Source organism: Dermacentor silvarum, chromosome 5, assembly GCF_013339745.2.
Source record: "Dermacentor silvarum isolate Dsil-2018 chromosome 5, BIME_Dsil_1.4, whole genome shotgun sequence".
Taxonomy (NCBI): domain Eukaryota; kingdom Metazoa; phylum Arthropoda; class Arachnida; order Ixodida; family Ixodidae; genus Dermacentor; species Dermacentor silvarum.
Genome location: NC_051158.1, coordinates 13,507,064 through 13,523,959, shown reverse-complemented (window position 1 = coordinate 13,523,959; position 16,896 = coordinate 13,507,064). Strand labels below are relative to the sequence as shown.

Below are 16,896 nucleotides of genomic sequence, written 5' to 3'. Positions count from 1 at the left end.
GTTGATTTAAGCTTCCATAGAGATGTATGGCCCTAACTTTGTTGCATTGAAAATGTTCCAACCTTATAGATATACACCCCACAGAAAGAACCTGCTAACTTCAGAAGTGTGCAGATCCTGAAAACAACAGAAGCTATATATAACGTGTATAAACAGAAAAAGAATGACGAAGATGTGCTTGAACATAATTATGTCTGACAACACAGGTCAGCTGTCAATCTTTACATGGTCACAATACTGTCTTTACTTCTCTCCCAGATCGATCGCCTCTGGTGGATTTTGAAGAAGGTTCTGAGCGAATTGGCAATTCTATGATATCCTACAAGTGGAATACTTGGAGCTCAGCTTTTTTGTCTGATATAAAGGCATCATCTTCCAATGTGCCGACCTTTATGGGTGGTGGGTTTTGCCGTACATACTACCCATATACTGAAATTGGTGTTGTGGCCCCTCCCAATATAACTTGCCAGTAAATATCATGTCTCTTGAGGAATTCGTGGCATGAATGAAGCGCAGCTCCGGTTCTTTATCAAGAATCCCCACGAATTCTTCATAAAAACCTTTGATTATATATATTGGGGTGAAATTGAACAACATGACTACACGGGTAATAACAATGACGCGGGACCATTAGGCATCCGCCTAAGTAGTAGGGAGTGCCGTGTTGAGCCTGACATTCTTGTTGACCTTGCCTACTAAGCAGATGACAGAAATCATTCCAGCCATATAGTATCCACGTAAGTGTCTGTGGCTTTTCAAGTACATAATTTCTGACACTGAGGGCAGCAGCAGCCAATAATGTGAAGCCCCTTTGAAGCACAGGAACACTACAGCATCCTTCAATCAATGCAAATGTAAGTAACACACACCTCACAAACAGAGTGTACCAATATAACGAACCCTCATACAGAAACCGTGATACAAAACATCACTTTGTAAAAATTTGGAACATCACATGGAAAAGTCATAGACTAACATCTAATAGAGGTGGAAAACATGACACAACTTTATTCATAAATATCGAGGTAACTGGTACTGTCCTAATTGGCTGTAATAATGAAGGTACACAGGCAAGTCTTTGCTAAAGTAATTTGATACTACAAAAACAAGAATGAACAGGGCACCTAAGTGTAAAGAACAATCGTTGTATCAAACTTTTCTTGAAAACATTTATGCAGTTAGCATATAATTATGACATATATTACATATTAGTTGTGCACTGCACTTAACACATAATTTGGAACTCCTGTTGAATGTTATGTGAACATGTTATTCAGGTTACCTTCACAATGTCGTTTTGCTGTTCAAAGCAGGGGTGTGTGAATATCCGAAAATCTGAATAAAATCGAACAACCTCTTGAATAGATTCATATTCGGTTTGAGAATTGACTATTTGCAGTTTTTGAATATCCATTTCTGTATGGTTATTAGAAGGGATAACAACAGTGTTCCTGTTGACAAGGAGAAAGAGCAACGCATGCGGAGAGCTGCGGTTAACCGCTGTGCAGACGCACGAATTTCTGAGCAAACGGAGGAGGTCATTTTTGCGCAATAGCTTCCAGTAGTTATTAGCTCACCTTGCCCTACCCAGCCTACAAATTTGTTGGCTCAGTTTAGACAAAGCAACTTATATTTGGCCAATCTCACTCTGCTTGTATTCCTTCAGCACAATGTGCAGTTCTGCAGTATTACACGTGGCTCCTTCAAAGGACATAACACTCTAATATGTGCATGCAATAACATGCTGTCCCTTTCTTTCACTGTTGTCACTGTCTTGGAGCACCAGATACAATAATCTTTCAGCCGTTTCTGATTTACAAGCTTCTTAAGTTACCCAACATCCAGTTGTTAAATGCCTTACAGAGAGAAGAGACGAAAGGCAGGGAGGTCAACCAGACTAGCATCCGGGTTTCTACTCTATACTGGGCGTGAGGGAAAGGGTAATTAATTGTAGTACATGTGAAAATAATGTAATTAAGCTCTTTTTGCAGATTAGTTTTTCTCAAATATTCATACTTGAACCTCCCTAGTTGTTAATAAAACAAGACATAAATGGATAACATTTTAGTGCCAGAAAACAAGGACAGAAGGGAGACACATATACAGGGACCGCGGTTAGTTCCACTACAATATATACGAGTCAGCGGGCGAAAGACCTGAGAACCGTTCGGACCGATGGCAGGAGCAGAAGCTCTCTTATTCTTCCTTTTTTTTTCTAACCTCGTAGCTCGCAGCACTAGACACGCACTGGAGTGCGCATATATAAAGGCAGCCGAGGAAGATGACGACAGCGGCTAGAATAGACACCATGGTGCACTACAGCGCACTGTGCTGTCTACGTTTCTCTTCTGTCCTTGTCTGCCGGCGGTAAAATGTTACCCAAGTTCCAATAGCAACACGCAGCAGTGCAACAAGGAGGAGTACGCTGAGCTTGAACATTGTAGTAATATTGTGTACTAACAACAACAGTGCAATAAAACTGGAGCACTATTATAAACATTGCATGCTATTGGGAAGCTCTGAAATGTGTTTTTTGAACGCCACTTATTCTAGACACGATCATGAGCAATAAGTTTCACCCACTTGTTCAGCTCAAGTTACAGCACTCACGTGAGTGAGGCGAAGCACTGGCATTTAGTCAAAGCAAACATTTTGGCACTAGCATGGCCTCCTGCATTGTTTCGTACGATCATGCAATGGTCAAGAGCGGCCGAGCCAGCAAGGGAAGGGTCAGCCTGGAGCCAACGTTTTGACCAGATTTCTTAATTAGGACAAAGACAGAGCAAGCCAAGCCGACAACATGTTTTCAGGCTGAGGTTGTTGCTTATTAAATGACAATACCGCAGGAAAAATAGGGCGAGGCTGCCATAGCTTGTTCACTCTGTTGATCAATCTATGTCTCCAAATTCATTGGACCTTTGTTTTGTTTGAATTAAAGTCATGGAGAAAGGAAGTATGTATGTATTGCAATGAAGAAGAAAGGCGGCACTTGGGCGCGGGCACTAGGAGAAGATGACGAGGCAGAGAATAGAACAGCCAGCCCAGTGAACGAGTGTTGTCTCTGTTCTCTCCTTTACAATGGCGCAGTCTACACCGAAGTGGCCTTAAGGTTTTCCAGCCTTAAGTATGTCCTCACGGTTCTTCGGCATGCCAGGTCCCTTCTGCACAGGAATGCCGTAAACACTTCCTCATGTATGGAGCCCGCCACCCTACCACCATCGCAAGTGCCCACTGCACCGTCCGGGGACAGCATCCAAGTCTCCTCGGCAGCTCTAGGGCAGGACTGTACCAGTAACCTCGTCAAAGCCATCGCCAAGCTGACAAAACAGCGCCAGGTTATGACGAGCGCCTTTGCATCCGTCAGCGGTTGCACCGTACTTCGACCTCCTACTGAGACAGTGCTTTGGCCTACCCCTCTTGAACCTGTCCTGCCTGGGAACGCCGTCCACTCTTTTCTTGGCGAGGATATTCTCCCAGGTGCTACTTCAACCTCCAAGCCACCAAGGTATGCTGTCGATGCTTCCTTGGTGATAGAACCGGCTGCTGCGACTACCACAACGACCACAATGGGTTCGTGGACACCAGCTCTGGTTCCTTGGGCAGCTGGACAGGCAGCCTGGTAGAAATGAGGCGCTACGACCTCCAGCAGCCGGCTTACGTAAAAATACTGCCGTTTCACGGCTTTCAAGACAACGCCATCCTTTGGGTTCACACTATCAATACCTTGGGCGATCGTCATGCTTGGCGAGATCGAAAACGATGGCTGGTTGCAGCACAATGACTTTGTGGTGCCGCCAAGGCATGGGACAACTACGCAGGCATCAAGCAGGGGTCATGGCCTGAATGGAGTGCAGCTCTGATGGCTGCTTTCGGCTCGCTTCCTTATGCCTGCGGCGAGTCCAATTAGCGCAGTTCTGTGCACATGACTCAGGAGAGCTACCGCTTCGATCCTGCGGCAGGTGTACCCAGCAAGGCCTCGACAGGGAGGGCCCCAGGCTGCCCCGCCGTAGACGCTGGCTCACCGGGTTTTGCTGTTGGCTTCAACGCAGATGGTGGGAAGTCCATGGCGACCACCGCTCCCACGTCGTCCCAGCATCGGGTGGCTAGTCACCCACCGACACTATCAGCTCCACCACAACCTCTAAACACGCAGCAGGTCACCGCTGCTACTTTCCCAGGGCAGACTACGTCAACTGAGCTGATGTGAACAAAACCCGGCGATGCTCGGAAGCTGCACAATCTTGCAGCTGCAGCTGCACCCAGGAAGGTCTTGGCCGATTGCCTCGCCACCTGCCCCGTTGTAACATCTGACACCATACCATCAATTCCAGAGACAATGACCACTTTCAGTCCTCAGCAGTTGTTGACTTGGTCATTGCTCTTTTCAATGATTAGGCACAGTGAGGCACCAGCTTCTCTCTTACCAATGTCCTGCTACTCTAGAATTCCAACGGGTCTACGGACCACTGAAACGAGAAACTTTCTGACCCTCCGGTGCCATATCTCCGCTTCTCAGAGCAGCCATGAGCTGAAGGTACGTCCCTTCGTGCCACGCGCTGCGATATCTTGCTCAAAGAAGTCGAAGCGACCAACACAGCTAAAATCATAATCGAAGATTGTCCAGTGCAGCTCAAGTCTACCTATCAGACGCGCAAGAGACAGGTTTTTGCACAGACGCAACTGTCCCCTGTTTGGAAATGACCACCTCCCAGTGGGCAACGACAGCGCTCTTGCAGCTGCCCATGACACGGTGACCAGGAATTGCCATTAGTTCCATCATTGTACATGTAAGACTCGGCGACACGCGGCACTTTGCCGAGTTCGGGCAGTTTGAGTGCATTAGCAACGCTGCTAAGATGCACCTGACGAGTGAGCAGATGGTTTCGCTGCTTGTATGGCACGTCGGTGTGGCCGGACGCTCTTCAATGTCCAGGATCCCATCGCGAACTTTTTCAACAGCGGCCGTCCCGAAACAGCCAATGCCACCCACCAGAACCATCTTCGGCGAACTCTCTTTCTCAGCGCCATTTGCGGCAGCATGGTCGAGTGTAATGAAAAAGAAAAGCAATACTTGGGCACGGGTGCTCACGCGACAGGCGCTAGGAGAAGACGACGAGGCAGAGAATAGAACAGCCGGCCCAGTTAACGGGTGTTGTCTCTGTTCTCTCCTTTACAATACATATAAATAAATAAATAAATAAATAAATAAATAGTGAATGAATGAATTGGCGCTGACAGACACAAACGCAAGAAGGGGCACCAGGACACACAAAGTGCTACTTTCAAATAATTTATATTGAGAATACTTTCATGTCCTGTATATATAAGCGCATGTTTTTTGCTCAAAATAAATGAGCCGGAAACAGGGCTTTGCGTGTTGATGCCGGTCTAGTCTAAGTACACCAATGCAATTTCATCACAAACTTGCTATGGTTGCAGTGGGAAAGTAAACGCACTGAGCCTGTACCACACAAATGACCAGTTTGCACAGCGAAATGTGTGAAACTTTGTTAGTTTTTGTCTTACAACTCATGAAATGCAGGTAAGAGCAGGTACATGCAGGTAAGAGCAGACATTCCCTGCTATCGTAGTGATGATTGGTTTCTATTGCTGCTGCCTTTCCCACAAAGAGTGTGTAATTTGTTCATATCTGTGAAAGTGTTTTTTGCTAGGCTACTGTTAGTAGCTGGCGACATTGAGGAAAATCCTGGGCCTACGGATGAACTGACTAACATTTTACAGAAACTGCAGGATGGCCAAAGTACTATTCTTAGTAAACTGGATGACATAGAAAAAAGACAAACAAAGGTGGAAACTCTAATGAGCGATGTTGGGACTAGGCTTGAATTCTTAGAATCTAGGGTGGAAAAGCTTGAACATGCGGATCAACATGCTGCACAGTTTCAAAACCAAGTTCAAATGCAATCCGAAAACGCAGAAGCATTGGGCAAAAAAATAGATGAACTGGAGAACCACAGCAGCAGAATGAATCTTGTCTTTTATGGCCTAGAGGATAGTAACGGGTTACTATCCTCATGAAAGCTGGGAAACATCAGAAAATACGACCAGGAATATTTGCCGGGACAAACTGCGAGTCACCATAGGACCAATCCAGAGAGCACATAGGATAGGGAGTCATTCCTTAAACCGCAACCGTCCCATTATCGCCAATTTCTTATCATATAGATCCACCGAGAAAGCTTTAAGCAATGGCAGGAAACTGAAAAACACTATCTACGGCATATCCAGAGATTTTTCGACACGTGTGAAGGAAATCCGACGCAACCTGTGGTCCTTTGCAAAACTAAGGAAGAATAATGGAAAGGACAAAGTTTCACTTGTGCATGATAAGCTGATCATAAATGGTGAAGCCTATACTTGGGATATTGACGCCCAGACTGTAGCTAAAATAAACAAAAAGTGACCACAGGCTAAGAAACCCAAAAACAGAGTGACAGAGTGCTCACTTCTTTTACTAAACTGTCGGAGCATAAAAAATAAAATTGATGATTTTAACGGGCTACTGGGGGCACTGGATCCCGATATTGTTTTTGCGACCGAGTCATGGCTCGATGAGTCAATTAAGAATGGCGACATTTTTCCTTCAAGCTATGAAGTTTATAGAAACGACAGGAATCGTCGTGGCGGCAGAGTATTTCTAATGGTTAAGGAATCCTTGCACAGTACGGAAATTGACATTGCCGCCAATGAAACAGAATCGGTATGGTGTCGCCTGAGGACTTCAGATGGAGGTACCCTTGCTTTGGGTTCTTTCTATCGTCCACCTGGAGCCAGTGGTGAAATAGACAGCTCTATTCTGGCCACTCTTCCCGATGAACGCATCATCCTTGCAGGAGACCTACCAAACATACAATGGGATGATCAGACACCACGAGTAGGAGCTTCCTCGCCAGTTTATGATGTAACTGTTAAATACGGCCTCGAGCAATACGTTTCTTTGCCTACACGCGGAAGCAACATCCTAGATTTGATATTTACTAATGACCCCAACATTGTGCAAAAAGTGTGTGTCCTTCCTGGCATTAGCGACCACAACATGGTCACTGCTACCTTCATGCTTCCGCATCTAATTCCTACGAGCCACGACATCAGAAAAGTATATATGTATAATAGAGCCAATTATAATGAAATTATAAATGGGTTAGAGGAAGCTCTGGATGATTATATTGTTAAATCCCAGGGCGAAGACATCGATACCCTCTGGACCATTTTTAAAAACTTGCTATCCGCACTGACTGAAAAATACATTCCCTCTAAGTATGCGCAAGACAAGTGCAAAGTCGATAAGCCGTGGTAAGCAGTGATGTGAAAAAGCTGATAAAAAAACGCTCTCGCTTATACCAGAAATATAAAAGAAACCCTACTGCTGTTCAGCCCCGTCTGGAGGAACTGGACGTGAAGTATAAGAGGGCTATAGCAATGGCAAAGGAGGGTTACTTCTCTGGACTAGCAGAGGCTATAACAAAAAATGCTATCTTAAAAGAACGCGTAAAGAAAACCGGTACCCCCAATATCTTGCATGAAGGAGTATAATTAAGAGACAATGCTGAAAAAGCTAGCTGCTTCAGTGACTACTTTAAATCAGTTTTCTTGAAACCAAAGCGTTATTATACATTACCTACTCTTAAATACAACATGCAATGTTTAATGCCTCCTGTAACAATCACAATTGAGGGTATCAGAACATGTTTACGTTCATTAGATGATTCCAAACCAGCTGGTCCAGATCAGATATCCCTGAAAGTACTAAAGGCATGCTCTGATATTGTGTCTCAATACCTGTACATAATATATCGAAAATCGCGTGAAACTGCAATTGTTCCCGAAGAATGGAAGACGACTTTGGTTGTACCCATTCACAAGAATGGCCCGAAGTCTATGGTAGCCAATTATAGGCCGATTTCCTTATGCTGTATAGTTTGTAAGATACTGGAACATATTGTGTACAGTAATATGATAAAACATTTAGAAACTAATAATTTTTTCTTCCAGAATCAACATGGGTTTCGTGCTGGTGTTTCATGTACCACCCAATTAATAGAGCTATTTCATGACCTTGCCACTGCGGCTGACAATAGATTGCGGACTGATGCAATATTCTTAGACTTTAGAAAAGCATTCGATTCTGTTTCGCATGAACTATTAAAGCACAAACTGTCTGCTCTCAGCATTGATCAAAATATTTTGAAATGGATTGGAGATTACTTCAACAACAGAAAACAATGCGTCGTCCTGGGGGGAAAACAATATAGATTTGTGGAAGTGACTTCGGGTGTGCCACAAGGCTCGGTATTGGGACCATTATTATTCTTAATTTTCATCAATGACATCGCGTCTAATATTTCTTCCAGTGTCAGATTATACGCGGATGACTGCGTAATATACAGGGCAGTCAGTACAGATAGTGACATGCAATCACTTCAACAAGATCTTGATTATGTCACTTTATGGTGTAGCACATGGGAACTAGATCTCAACGCAGATAAAAGCGGCCACATAACATTTAGCAAAGGGAAGTGCATACTGAACACAAGGTACACAGTTGGTAATAAGGTACTTCGAAACATACCCGAAGTGAAATATCTAGGGGTGCTTCTTTCGGAAGATCTTTCATTTCATCAGCATATCAATAACACCGTTAAAAAAGCAGCCAGCATGCTTAGCCTTGTTATTCGGAATCTGCGTGGCTCCTCAAATACTGAGAATGGCGGCGTACCGATCACTAGTAAGACCACACTTGGAATATGCGTCCAGCTTGTGGGACCCCCATGAAAAATGCCTCATTGATAAAATTGAAGCTATACAGATTCGTGCGGTGAGGTTTATATTAAAACAATATTCCCGGGGAGCTAGTGTCACACAAATGAAGGCCAGCATTGGAATCAAACCTCTTGACAGAAGGCGGAAGGAAAACCGGCTGAAACTAATGCATGCAATGTATAATAACTCAACTCGTATGGACGAATTTAAACATATAAAACCTCCCCACTACATCTCAAGCAGGAGGGATCACAGCCGTAAAATTGGAGAAATTAAATGTCGTACAAATTACATGAAACACTCTTTCCTTGCAAATACAATATCTGAATGGAACACTTTACCAGAGGAGGTGGTCACAGCTGACGGTGTCCACTTCGCTCATCTGATCAATAACTTGTAATTAATATAGTTATTCTTGCACTGTGCTGTTTTATGGTTTGTATAACAGTTTCTGAAATTACGAATGCCTCGTTTTTATAATCATCATATCTTGAACTGTTTGTCTGTCTTGCTTATTTGTTTTTTTATTATCTGTACCCACTCTCCTGCTGTAATGCTTCGGCGCTGCAGGATATGTTGTAAATAAATAAATAAAATGTTTCATGCCTGGGCATTATTAACAAAGCTCTAAATAGATTTAATGTACCATAGTTTTGTGCAAGACGAAACAACTGTGTCAAACATTAAAGAGAGAAATTAGGGGTGTCTGCACCAGCCAACAATGGCAGTTCGACTGAAGCATGGGAATGACACATTAACGGTCCTCAAACATCGTTATATATTCTTGGTGTAACTGTACTGAAGAAAGTTCCTCATAAGATGATTTGTAGATTCAAACATTCAAGCCTAAATGCTAAACAATGCTCACAAAAGACTGAAAGATAAGCTGGCACTGAAGTGCAGTGAACTCGTAGCTGTGGTTTAGTGAAACACATTTGATTGATCTTAATGTCGAAATGCAACTCCGAGGCAATGTGGAACGCCATCACGGAGGGCTTTGCATTAATTTTGACCATTTGGGTTTCTTTAACATCCAGCCAAATCAGAGGATACAAGCGTTTTTGCATTTTGCCTCCATCGACATGCAAGTGCAGTGGATGGGAATTGAACCCACAACCTCAGCACAGACACCGTAGCCACTGAGCTAGCACAGCAGGTGAAACCTATTTGAAGAGATTTACATCTGTGAAAGTAGCACCTGAATGTGTAATTTTTACTCTTGGTGCTGTTGAGCCCTCAAACTCAGATTCAACACGATCTCTTCGAAAAAAAAGAAAAGGAAATCACCGCCCAAGCACTTCGTACAGATGGTTAACCAGCGAAGCTGAAACGTGCGACCCCGGTGTTTATCACTGGGTTAATCCCGACAATTCATTAAAGTATTTCTCAATTATTGGTTACGTCTTTGTGTTTCTTAATAAGGTTACACATGTTCAGCTGCGACGGAGAGAACGAAGTCACTGACGGTAGGTCCGCAGTCTGCCGTTGACGCTTGCGTTCGATGTCTCGGTGGCGTGGTTAGCAGCGTTCGCCCGCTATTGCCGCTTGCGATTCTTTGAAATTAAATTGCTTCACAATTAAATCTGTCTGTTATGTAAGACAACGAATGGCTCATAACACCGTAAACGCGGCTTCCCCACTACAACGGCAGAAGAGAAGTGAAATTCTACTCTGGAATGATAAGGGGCAACACAGCCAGCTGTGGAAGGCGACGACGACGAACGTGGCAGCAGTAGCACGAGCGCAGCCCAACGGGCGCCAACGCACCAGCCACGCAAGACGACGCTCAAGCCAATGCTGATGATGATAGTTTTCTGTGGACAGGCGACTAACAGACGCTTTTTCGTTTCGCCTAGCTGTATAAAGCATTGCTTTGAAACTGTGATCTTGGTGAGCAGATAATTGAGCAGCATTCGGCCAATTGACTCTCATCTGTTGGTTTGATCATTTTTATGCTACAAAGAATGGCTGCAGCTCTAGAAGCAGAGAAGGCTGGAAAGGGAGCTCGGTGTTGGCATGGTTAAAGTAATGGAGGCTCTGGGCTGTGTTTGTCTCGTAGGTCTCAAAGTCATTTCTCTGATATCGGGCACAGAGGAATAGCAAAGGAGTGGGACCAAGTCCCAGTACAGGTCCAGATGGGAGCTGGTCTGCAATGATGGAGCAGTGGTGTTGGAAAAGGCTGGAAGTATTTGATTGTGGCACCATCTCTTAATGGGAAGTGTCACTATGTATTAGTTGGTGCGCTGACATGTGCCCAATGCGATTGGTTTGTACACATTACGTCACTAGGCAAGACATTAACTTGCTTTTCGGATGGCTCAGTCTTTCTTTCGGCGGTTGCAACATCCAAGACTACTGGAGTGATTCGGCACCAAGTTTGCGTGTGTCAAAAAACCATGACAAGTTGCATTGCCTTTTGAATTCTACAAGCTCATGGTGCAGTGGACCAAAATACCAAGAGTTCTTAGTTTTCCATCTCTATTTATGCATGCCCACAGACACACACGTGCACCGCCTGCATGCACCCACACAAAGGACAAGCAAAATTAATTCCTTTCATGACACCTGCTTACAGAAAAGTTACAGAATGTGGAATCTACGAAAAAAGTCGGATACTTTGTGGCCAAAGCATGCAACTGCAAATCAAGAGCACATTCTGATGTTTATTGCAGCGTAGGGCACAACACATCATACAAAAAGTAGTTGTGGGACTCAACACTGATAGCAATACACAAGATGAAAAGTTATCAATTCTTATGCGAACTTAGTGAAATCATCAAATTGCTTTTGAACAAGCTCAAGGAAACAAACCATACACAATATGTCCTTTAGGTAGCTAATGGCAGCACACCACTTCAGTTTGAGTGCTTCATTTTCCTGCTATTCAGTTTTATTTTGCCCTTTGTTTCAAATATCCTCAAAGTTAGGTGATGTCAGTGGCGCACCGACGGGGGGAGATTCGGGGGTTTTAGCCCCCCCCCCCCCCCCCTGAGGCCGACCTAACCCCCCCTTTTGTTTAACCCATTTTCTTTCCTTACGCATTTGAGTACTGCAATTAAGATGTAAGACGCGCAATCATCTGCACACTTGCAAAAAGCGCATTTGTTTTACAATTTCCCATGAAGAAATCAAAATTAGTGCTGTTTAGATGGTATTGGCAAACTGTCAACCCCCCCCTGGCAGAGATCCTGGGTGCGCTACTGGGTGATGTTATGGAGGGCAGTGCTCAGAGGGAACGTGTGAAAACAGCTGATAGTTCCTCTGCTTATAAACAATTACCTAAACTTGCCACATTCTAGAAGCATTTGTAACAAGCAAGTCTTTCTTGCATAGATTGCAAACACAACTGTTGAGTCACTCTTTTTGGCACACCTCATGCTATGAAAGGCAGCTCTCACTCACAGTAAAGGACTAGCATGGTCGTGCAGCTGTTAGCGTGCCAATATGACTTGAAGGCAGCTAAATGGCCACAGTCAATCCAGAAGAATATGGAGACGCGCTAATGCAAAGGAAAACATCTGAAGAATGGAACCAAGGACAACTGTGGCATGCATCTTCTCGTGCAGCTGTGCCATCAATATCAAATTACAGGTGGAGTTGGCTGTTTGCACTGAATCCAGCTTCATGTACAGCAGATAAATTGCCTTATGTCCTCCCACGCAACATACAAAATAACAGCCCCAGTATGCTTCCTTGCGGAATTCAATACTGAAGCATTTTTTTCAACTGCCAATACTGCAAGAAAAGCACAGTGCCACGAATACCTTATAACTAAATGTTGTGGGGTCACAGACTTTCCAATTACTGCTGTGCAAGTTTGAATATGCTTCAGTTTTGACGGGGTATGGCCAACTTGTAGACAATTCATCCAAGATCACATCTAGTGAACATTGGCGTGACTCTTTTTTATTTATTTTTGGCACTGGCCTCATATAAATGCAATGTACATGCCAGGAAAGCTGTTTGGTAGAAGTGAGCAAGAAACTGGCTGGTTCTGAATCGGTCTTTCAGCATGACAGCTTTCATTATGACTGCCACGTACAGCCATGTAATTTTGTTCTGCTCAGCATAGCCCGCCAAACTCCAACTTTAGACAACAGAAAATGAATCACTGAGCATTGTTCACCCTAGGAAGCAGGCAAGTGTGAAAGTCACTGTTTTCAGAATGGCAGTCATAACATAAGGCATGCATCGCATCCAAAGAGAGATAGAACAACCATGCATGGAACCAACTAGTGTTGCATGCAGGCGTGTTGGTATGTTATCCTGGAATACTAGGGCGCGATCTTGTACGCGTTCCAAAATGGAACGGAGGCGTTCCGTTTCATCGAGCCGCACACGATTGGTCAATTTGAACGTCGCGGTTCAAATTGACCAATCGTGGGCGGCTCGATGGAATGGAACGCCTCCGTTCCATTTTGGAACGCGTACAAGATCGCGCCCCTAGTGTAACGCATACAAGACATGGACAACAAAGGTCACGAATATGCAGACACGTAGCACCATCTGTGTGTTCATGTGCCTTCTATTGACCCCGTCTTATGTGCGCTCCACTAATATTTCTGCATGGAAGACACTGATAAGACATCTCGGCAAAGTTAGGACACAAGGGCGGGGGAATTCTTGCCCCCTTCCCTCGTACACACACACACACACACACACACACACACACACACACACACACACACACACACACACACACACATCAAGTCATTGTTTACAAACGACAAAGACACAGCATGAAATAAAAGACAATCATGCTTTAAAGTGAGCACCTCCAACTCGCACAGAATGTGCTTTATGCATGCTCTGAGAGACATATGGCACCAACTCTGTTGCACTAAAGGTGATCCAAAAAATAAAAGCAACGTAAACTTTAGAAACACACAAGAACATGAGTTGAACAATGAAGGTTATCAGTACAAGAAGTTTTAAATGAAAAAGGCTAACGAAGATAAACAGGCAACGTGATTATCTGTTCTTAACAACACAGGTCAGCCGTCCAGCTTTATCCTGTCGAGGTAACATCTTCCCCGAATCACCATGGTGAAATTTTGTAGAAACTTTCATGCAAAATGACACAATGCGATATATTAAGAGTGGCATATCTCGAGCTCAGCTGAGTCATCAGTTATGAAGTTACCACGTTCCAATGTGCGGACTTCTATGGCCATTGAGTTGCACCCTATGTACAGCACTTCACTGCCCATACACTCAAAGTAGTGATCCGGCCTGACCCAACTGAAGTCACCTGTAAATCCCAAGTCTCTCGAAGAATCTGTGGGATGAACAAAGCGCACATTCGATGCCTCCTCGGGCTCGTCCAAGAACTCATCGTACAAACCCTTGATAATGTAGGGACGATACTGAACATCATCAGTGCGTGGGTAAAAGCACAAACGTGGCACCACCAGATGTCCACCTAAGTAGTATGGAGTGCCGATCCTATCTCGACGCTTTTGGCGACCTCGGCCGCCAGACTCCGGACAGAAATCATTCCAGTCATCTATTTCCCAAAAACGTGACGGTGGATGTTCCACTAGAGCATTGTTCTTGTTACCAAAGGCAGCAGCAGCCAATAGCTTGAGGACCCTGGACGCGTCCCTCCCGGAAAGTGTCGGACGCTCAGAGAGCTCCTTCATGAATTGGTTAATCTCTCTGGTTATGCTGGAAGTCACGTAGCTGGCCAAGCTGGAGGGAGAATCATCACTAGTCTCACGAGTACACCCTTCACCAAATACTTTGTCTATCTTGGCGTTCAGCGACACCATGTTCCGGTTGAATTCGCCGGTTAGGAGCCGTTGCATGGTTCGCCGGTTCTCAGTGTGCTGACGCCCGCGTTCTGCGGACACTTCGCGCAAATGGCCGGCGAGCGACGCTTGACAAGACTCTCTGATCCTTTCCACGGCGGTTGTCATGGTGTCATTGACATTCACAGACAGCAACGCCATGGCACGGTCTCTCTGGGAGTCGAGGCGCTCTTGAAACGTGTTAAGACTAGCTTGTAATGACACATTATCATCCGAGATCTTCCTCAGCGCGTCTTTCACTTCCAAGAACGCGTTGGCAAAGTTTTCGCTCAGCGGCTGCTCGCTGCCGTAGCACGTAGGAATGCAGCCTGACTGAAGATGGTTTGCAAAGTCACGGTGCAGCACGCTGCCGCCGCACATGTGACACTTTACGGCATGGAATCGGCAGGTGTTTGTGAAATGATCCAGCATGGCAGAAGCATTGTCCTCGGCGTCGCAACCGTTGACCGTGTTCCAGCAGCGTACCTGGCTGTTCATAACACTGTCCTTGCTGTGCGTTGACCACGTCACGTCTTCATCTCCAAAACACTCTTTGTCAAGAGGGCAGCGCTTCCTCCCACAACTGTCGCGGCCAAGGCAGTCGAAACACGGCTGACAAAGCACGTGACAGCAGTGTAACATGGCCGTCGCCGGGGGTACCAGTCCACAGGCGCTGCACACTCTGGTTGACGGAAACGGGCTCACGAAAGATGTGGGCCGCCAGTCGAGGCTGCTACCATAGCCGAATACTGTTTGAGTTCCGGCTGGAGCCATGGCTACAGATGAGTTCACGCGCAAAGGCTGTAGCAGAGGTAACGCAGTTCGAAAGCAGTCCAGTAGCCGCGGTTGCAAAAACGCGTACTATTTGGGACTTGTTGGTGCAGGTGTTGGATTTGGCTGCTACTAGAAGTGTGACTGGTGTGGCTGAAACTGGTGATGATGATGTTTGCAAAATGGCGGTCCTGACGTTTTTTGGCAGCTAATTGGTATGGTGTACTAGATTGCCTCCGGGATTGTTTTACGTGCTACGTGAGATCCGCTCGTTGTGGTGAGACCTAATTCCGTCATACGGGTAGGATGTACGGTGCCCTTTCGATCGCGATCGAGCCCGATCGGATCAAATTTCTCAGTTGCGATTGGCTCCTTGTGTAAGCTACGGGAGGGAGCCAGTAGGTAGTGTCCAAATCTAAGTCTCATTAGAGTGACTGTATAAGCTCCCTTCAGGGAGCCTACATTTTAGGGGTTCCCTAAACTCTACGTCTCATAAACGGTGCCATCTGGAGTTAAAATGCGGATCTCAAAGGTTATGCATTTGCTGGTTGAACACGCCAGACGCGATTTTGGGAGCCAGAAACACGTCATAGAAGCGGGCCAATTGCATGATGATGATAATGATGCATTCCCTTCGAAAAGGGGTGGTGATAAGTAGCAATAAATAGTCACCTAGCCTGCTTGAGTTACTCAGGTACGCCTATATGCTTTTCATTTGAATTATTCTACATTCACTGCCGCATGAGGTGGCGCCCTCAGGATTTAAAATGCCAATCTTAAAGCCTATGGTTTTGCTGGTTGAATACGGCGGAAGCAATTTTGAGAGCCGGAAACAAATCATAGACGTCTGGTTTGGACAACACCTATTTTGATCGCGAACAATGACGATCGGGATTGAGCACGATCTAAAGTGCACCTTGTGACACCCGCATAAATGGAATCTTCCAGCAACTATTTTGTTGAAATAAGAATTGCCGATCTCAAAGGCAGTGCTTTTGCATACCACAAGCACGAACCTGGCAAAAAGGCGATGGGTTCGGCCTGTTTCGAAGTCAGAGAAGCGCAGAGGAAAATTACTTTCAAGGAAAGACCCAGTAACATGAATAAAATAAATTTGGTGGCTAAAGTGCAGCAATATGTGGAGTCCAAATCCATTCCCCGTTGACACCTCCCATCGAGTAGCAGATGCTAATCTCGAAGGCTAAGCTACTATTTTGTATCAATTGCATGGACCCAAAACTAAAGGCTCATTCACACCGGCGACTTGAGGAGGTCGCGCGACCATTTGCGACTCGCGAACAAAAAGCGACCGAAGGCGACTGATGTTCACACCGGCAAGCCCGGCTGAGCGCGACCTGCAAGTCGCAATCCCGGACATTCTCGTTCTTCAGCGAGAATTCTAGGGATCTACGCAGTTAGCGCGCACTTCGCTGGCACTGTGTAAATTGGTTTCGCGTTCCGGCAACAGCCATGGATTTTGATTCGAGCGATGGCTGGATTTTGATTCGAGCGAACAGGAAGACGTCGTCCCTGTGCTGATGTGCTCCGCCGGGGT

At 45.3% G+C, this 16,896-nt stretch overlaps 1 protein-coding gene across 2 annotated transcripts; it reads right to left on the bottom strand.

The window, feature by feature from the left end:
• Positions 1 to 11,424: 11,424 nt before the first annotated feature.
• LOC119452895 (uncharacterized) lies at positions 11,425 to 15,457 on the bottom strand. 2 transcript variants are annotated; one of them, XM_049667368.1, is made up of 2 exons: positions 13,450 to 15,457; positions 11,425 to 13,411 (listed from the first exon to the last, which is right to left on the bottom strand). In XM_049667368.1, the coding sequence occupies exon 1, from the start codon at positions 15,342 to 15,344 to the stop codon at positions 13,875 to 13,877; it is 1,470 nt and encodes a 489-aa protein (XP_049523325.1). In that variant the 5' UTR covers positions 15,345 to 15,457; the 3' UTR covers positions 11,425 to 13,411; positions 13,450 to 13,874. The 2 variants fall into 2 exon arrangements, with proteins under 2 accessions (XP_049523325.1, XP_037570778.1); XM_037714850.2 differs by having other exon boundaries at positions 13,456 to 15,457.
• Between the last annotated feature and the right edge of the window lie 1,439 nt (positions 15,458 to 16,896).